Genomic DNA, 6524 nt, shown 5'->3' on the forward strand with positions numbered 1-6524 from the left:
AAGAAAGAAAGAAAGAAAGAAAGAAAGAAAGAAAGAAAGAAAGAAAGTGAGCCAACACCCTGGAGCTAGCAATTTATTCCACTAACATTTGTAAAGTCTTCACATATTTGTGTGTGTGTGTGCGTGTGCTTGCGCACTCATGTGCACGTGTATGGGGGTATGGTGTATGCGCCACAGCACTTGTAGAGAGTTCAAAGGACAACTTGCAGGAGTTGATTGTCTCCTTAAACCATGCAGATTTGGGCCAAACTCAGATCAGGCTTGCAAAGCAAGAGCTTTATCTGCTGAGCCATGTCGCCAGGGCGCCCAGTTAACATTTTTATTGGGAAGGAAAAAGTCACAAAAGGCCTGGGGAGGTAGCTCAGTTTGGAGAGTGCTTTATCCATGATGGACAAGGCCTTGGATTGGACCTTGCATCACATAGCCCGTGTGTGCTGGCACACGCCTAAAATTCAAGCACTAGACGCACGGGTGTAGGAAGGAGAGTCGGAAGCTTATGGTCATCCTCAGCTATACACTGGGCTACGAGAGACTGTATTTCAAGAAAATAAAGAAAAAGGAAAAACCTCTGAGGCACCTTTTAAAGACAATAATTATTAAGGTGTACTTCTGCAATTTTGCTTGCTTTATGGCTTTAGGTGGATGGGTAAAATATAGCTAAAGCCTTTATACATACATGTATAACCTGACATTTTGGTTTGTGTTTTTGAGAATGGTCTCCCTATGTATGTAGCCTATCTCCTGTCTTAGGTCCCCCCAATTCTGCCTCAACCCTCCAAGTGATAGGATCATAAACATCAACCATCACAACCAGATTCAAACTTTGATTTTTAGTTACAAAACTAGGTGTGGTGGCACATACTTGTAAGTCCTGTACTTGAAGGTACAAATACCTATATATATGATAGACACAAACAATGAACTTTAAAAAATAATTAATATAATCAGTGAATAAAGCAAGAAGCAGGTAGGAACTCATTTTAATTAAAAAAAAAAAAAAGCACTCGGAAGAAAACAGAAAAAAACTAGAAACATTCATCTACCATACGCCTCTCTCTTCAACCCCACAAGGTCTCACCACATAGACCAGGCTGGCCCAGAATACAGATAAAAACTGCCTCTGTGCCCTAAGGATGGGATTAAAAACAAGCCACCAGGCCAGGGCTACAATCTCTCTATAGCAGAAGCTGTGGTAGATAGTCTGCAATGGGAAGCAAACAAATTTAATTAGACACATTACTGTTTCTTACCTAAACTTTCTCTGTGAACTTCAAGCAAAAAGCCATCATGGAAATCTGGTTCACAAGCACAGGGAACAGGCTTTGAGCGAAAACGCTGGTTCCGATAATGCAAACATAAGGTGAAAGTTGAACAGACTTGTCCAGGCAAAGGCTCAGGTTCTTGTAGGTGTTCCAAGAAAGCTTTTCCACCCAAAACCTGAAGGTAAAGATACCTCCGTGTTGGATCAAGATTAGCTGTAAAGTGTAGCAACATATGAGGAAACTGCCAAATAACCGAATGAATGTGATCAAGACATAATAAACAACTTCACAGAAATGTAGACAAGGTCTTAAATAAACAAACAAACAAATTTACTATGTAGCAGAATCATTTGTTAGGGGAGGAGAGAGATGATACTTTTCTGAACTGACAATCTCCCTACTTTTAAAGGAATCAAGTCAAGGTCAGGTGTACCTTTGCTTTCTAGCTGTTTAGAAAGCATGTAATAACCTTCACAGGCCAACTCAGAAGGTAATTACCAACTTAGTAACTGCATTTGTCAGATAATTACTATTAGAAAAGCAAACATACAGCTTTATTTTATTTTACTTTTTGTCTTTGAGACAGGATTTCTGTGAATCCCTGGCTGGCCTGGAACTCATTATAAAGACCAGGCTAGTCTCACAGAGCTCACAGAGATCTCTCTGCCTACTTCTGCCTCCAGAATGCAAGGATTAAAGGTGTGTACCATCACATCTGGCCTTACAGTTTTTAAATATATATATATCACCAAAACATAAAAAAACTCAATGTTTCTGGTTTTGGACTAATAGTACTGTTGGGGACCACCTTGGCTACAGAGATTCTATCTTGTATAGTCTCCATTCTGTACTAAAATAACTTCCCAGAAACACCTTCAGGGTCAAATTTCTCACACATGTCTAGACCATCAATGCTTTCTTGGTTAGCACCCAGCTGGGACCAACATCTAGCAGCTGCTGAATGAGCTCTGATTGGCTGGTATCAATCCAGGTCAAGCTAGCAAGGAGACACTTGATGTGTAGGAAGCCACTAAAGATACCAGCTGTGATCCATACAATGTATGTATGGACCTGATTGGATGTCCCCACCTCACCTAATCTGTGGGGTTTGCCTTAAAAAGTTGTCCTGCTCTGCCCTTGGATGACACAATTTGGATCCCAAACCCAGTTGTCTCCCTGACATGTCAACTTTTAAATATACTTTTCGCTGGCTCGAACTTGGTTTTCATAGTGGATTATTTCCCAAGTCCTCGAACCCTAACAGTACCATACAGTAAATCTGATATATTTCATGAAAAACTGCATAAGGACTTCATTTTGAAATGAAAAACTTGAACTATTTTCTATCAAATACCAAATACTACCTTATATTCATTATCAACCATAACCAAATTTATGTTAAAAATATATGTGTATACATACTTTTTTTTAACGTTGATTGCTTATCAAAACCAACAGTTTGCTTTGGAGAGGAAGAGGGTTCTTGATCAACACTGTCCTAGAAAAGTTAGAGAGAGAGAAAAAAATTAGACAATAAAAATTCTATTTAAGAAAATGGCAGTGACAGAAAAAAACAATATAGGATTAGGCTCTTTCAAAAAGCCTTCTACTTAACTGTGGTCATGGTTCACACCTTTAATCTCAGCACCTGGGAGGCAAAGGCAGGTGGATCTCTGTGTGTTCCAGGCCAGCCTGGTCAACAAAGAGAGTTTGAGGACAGCCAAGGCTCTGTTATACAGTAAAACCATGTCTCTAAAAACCATGGGGCGGGGGGAACCTTCTATTCTAGGGAGAGAAGCAAGGTTAGGACACACTGCTTCCATAGTAAAAAAAATAAAAAATAAATAATAATAATAATAGATAATAAAAATAACGCCTGCAAAAGAGATCTAACTGGGAGAAGTCTAATTAGCTTTTGCTATCCACTAAATGCTAAACATATATAGACCAACTCAGAGGTATGCCTGTTTCCACCTCCTAAGTGCTGAAACTAAAAGTATGAGGCACTAAGCCTGGCCTTAAAAACAAATTAATACCTTAAACAAGGCCAAGCTTCTCTATATAACATTTGGCTTTGGGGCACAGTGGTGCAAGCCTTGCTCCCAGCACTTGGGACGCACAGGCAGGTAGATCTCTGTGAGTTTAAGACCATCCTTGTCCTTACCTCTGTGAGTTCCAGGACAGCCAGAGCTATACACTGAGACACTATCCCATTTAAAGAAAAAAATTCCACCATGGACTAATTTTTTAAAAGTAACATTCATTCAACAGAGGCTGTTACTAGGTCAGTTTTTATAACAAATGGGTTTGCAAGCCTCAAAACCCAAAAAAGGATGGTGTGTTAAAGAACCCAATTCTCTAGGGTATTATGAAGTCCATCCTATTTTTAGTAGATCACTCCTTGCATTGAGGTCACAGTTTTTCATTATTGCCTCATTTTCAAAATAAGGCCCACTTACTAAATGCACCAGGAGATTTCCCACTACTGACCTATTTGTACAGAGATCCGAGAAGTTTTATGAAGTCAGTTCTTACATTACAGAATTTCTTACATGTGTCTGTTTTAAAAAACAGCCCTAATCTAAATAAATTATAGATCTACAGAATAACAAGAGAAGTTTGTCACTTCAGGGAAAGAAACAGAGTGTGTGCCTTCTATCTCATCAGCACAATCTGTCAACTCATGGTGGGGCCAACCTAAAACCTGAGAAAAGGAGCCAGGGGGTGGTGATGGTAAACACCTTCTATCCCAGCACTCAGGAAGCAGATGCCAGCCTGGTCTACAGAACAAGTTCCAGGACAGCCAGAACTACACAGTGAAAGCCTGTCTGAAAAAACAAACAACACCTGAGGAAGAGACAGTACAGGGGCTGCAGAGATAGCTCAGCACTTGCTGCTCTTGCAGAGGACCTCCAACACCCTAATGGTGGCTCACTCCAGTTCCAGGAGATCAGAGCCCTTCCTGACCAGCCTGGGCACCAGGTGCAAGTAGTACACAGACTTGCATTCAGGCAAAACACCCATACACAAACAAAAGTCTTTTTAAAAACTAAGAAAAATGGCTATTAATAGACAGAATGAACTTACAGTGGCTTTACAAAATCAAGTCCATGGGCCCTATAAACCGTTAGACACAAGCACATATTCACACTTTCACTGTTTACCTAGAAAATTACTCACAGTCACAAAATTAAGTTCTTTCATTACATCGTCGATGATTCCTCGCCGTCTGAGCGCTTTGATCAGATCTTCTGTTGACAAATGTTGTTGATCAGGTGCCAATTCTTCCCGAATAGTCTCTGCAAGAATTTCCCTTATTCTGCCATGAACATCCATCTATGGAGAAAACTCATATTACAACTTAGAACACTGCGCCGGGGTTTTGGCGGTGCACACCTTTAATCCCAGCACTCTGGAAGCATAATCTGTGGATCTCTGAGTTCCAGGCCAGCCTAGTTTGGGTTACACAGAGAGAAACACTGTCTCGAAAAATAACTTACAACATTATAATGCTGTTAAATACCACTGCTACAGTTTTAGGCTTCTAAAGTTTTAGAACCGCCAATGCCAATAAAATTAAGTAATGAAACTTTTGAGCAAAGTACTAGAAGCAATCTGAACTTGTTGGTTACCAACTAAACTACCTTTATTGCTGGTTGCCCACAAATAATTCAGTGAAAGCAACTCTTTAGAGAGAGAGTGGAGGATAATCAAAAGAACACAGACCTGGAAGAAGACAGAACAAAGAGCGAGTTGTTTCAGCTTTCCGCTTATTCGATTTACAACTCTAAACTAATTTGTCGGCCTATTTCCTTGCCTATACGATGGAAAAGCGAAGACTGTTTTTGAGGATTCGACAAAAGAAGCTAGCGACCCTAGCGCACAAACACACCATAAAGAGGCTTTATTACTTCAGCTTCCAGCCAACAGTCGAGCGCCGCTGGAAACTCGCCGTTCTCCTCGAAGCCCGGAGTAGGGTAAATGCGTTCCTTGTCAGTCATCTGAGAGCCCTGTCTGTCTCCCGTAACTTCTTAGGGTAACTGGGGCTCCTGGCTTAAAGCAGCCCTGACATCTCGCCTCGGGACTACTTGGACGCGGTCTTCTGGAAATCACAGACCACCGCCTCCGTTTTGCAGGCCCCTCCACACCAGGGGCAGGGCTCTCAGCGCTCCCTCGGCGTCTCCTAACCGACCGAAGCTCGCCTCCCGCACCGGCTCCACAGCCCAGGCTCGGGCCCCGCCGACAGCCCGGGGCTGGGCTCGGGGCCGGTCCGCCCGCCCTCCTCACCTTGCTCAGCTGCTGATGGATGAGCTGCTTCAGCTCCGAGGCTTTCTCCGGAGGCAGCGACATGAAGGCGCTGGAGCTTCGCGGCCTCTACTCGCCGCCTCACACGATGGAGCCGAGGAGCCCGTCGTCCGGACCGCGCAGCATCAGTGGCGGGCGGAGCACAAAGCGGCGCGGCTGGACGGACGCGTAAGACCTGGCAGGGCGGGAACGCTGCTGCTGGGGCGCAGCAGCTTAACTGTTTTCAAACGGAGAGGGCCGACAGACGCAGAGGCTGTCCTCCGAGATGCCTGGCCGGCGCCGTGCACCGCGCCGCCTCCTTAGGGACCTCGAACGCGTTGTCCTCGCGTCTTCCGTCTCCGGTCCTCGACCTACGTACCCTGGAAGCGCCGCCCGCCTCGCGCTCGAGGCCTCGTTCCGCGCTGCGCACAGGCAGAGCGCCGGTCACCCGGAGAACACGGCGGACCAGAAGGACCCCGAAGGACCCCGACCGCTTGGGAATTCCGCCTTCTGTCCACGGAAGTGGTCTCGCTTTTCGGGCCGGCGCCTGTGAGTTCTTCCCTCCCGCTCCAGACATGTTCGTCCCCTGCGGGGAGTCGGTCCCCGACCTAACGAACTTCACACTCCTGATGGTGAGTCTCCACTTGAGTTTGGCGCTGTCGCCACACAGACCAGGGAAGCGCCACCTGGCCTTAAGAGACTCGGGCACGTGTTTCTGCTGCAGGCTTTAAGCCTGAAAATCAAAACAAACCAAACCAGGAGGTTGTCGCTGCAGGCGGCCGTCCACTTTATTAGCGCTGTCTGCTAATTATTAGGCTTGTCTGCTAGCTGAAGCCTTCGCTGCTTGTCAACTGCAGTGACTATGTGGCATGTCCAGTAGACTGTAATTCAAAAAACTCTTGTATGGGGTACAGGTAGACATTTGGCACTTTGACGCCGTGGGACAGTATCTGTGTGTGTGTGTGTGTGTGTGTGTGT

The 6524-nt window shown here is 44.7% G+C and overlaps 2 protein-coding genes across 2 annotated transcripts in view; one reads left to right on the forward strand and one right to left on the reverse strand.

Annotated features, from left to right (window-relative positions):
- The window catches only part of Cep76 (centrosomal protein 76), a 28906-nt gene extending 23222 nt beyond the window's left edge, over positions 1–5684 (reverse strand). Inside the window, exons 1-4 of the mRNA XM_055622985.1 lie at positions 5550–5684; positions 4443–4598; positions 2685–2760; positions 1251–1475 (exon numbers count right to left, since the gene is read on the reverse strand). Coding sequence (XP_055478960.1) covers positions 1251–1475; positions 2685–2760; positions 4443–4598; positions 5550–5612 — 520 coding nt within the window. The 5' untranslated portion in view covers positions 5613–5684. The remainder of the gene's footprint in view (positions 1–1250; positions 1476–2684; positions 2761–4442; positions 4599–5549) is intronic.
- Positions 5685–6026: 342 nt separating this feature from the next.
- The window catches only part of Psmg2 (proteasome assembly chaperone 2), a 9965-nt gene continuing 9467 nt past the window's right edge, over positions 6027–6524 (forward strand). Inside the window, exon 1 of the mRNA XM_055622456.1 lies at positions 6027–6178. Coding sequence (XP_055478431.1) covers positions 6122–6178 — 57 coding nt within the window. The 5' untranslated portion in view covers positions 6027–6121. The remainder of the gene's footprint in view (positions 6179–6524) is intronic.

This window comes from Psammomys obesus, unplaced genomic scaffold, assembly GCF_907164565.1.
Source record: "Psammomys obesus unplaced genomic scaffold, mPsaObe1.curated_primary_1811, whole genome shotgun sequence".
Lineage (NCBI taxonomy): Eukaryota > Metazoa > Chordata > Mammalia > Rodentia > Muridae > Psammomys > Psammomys obesus.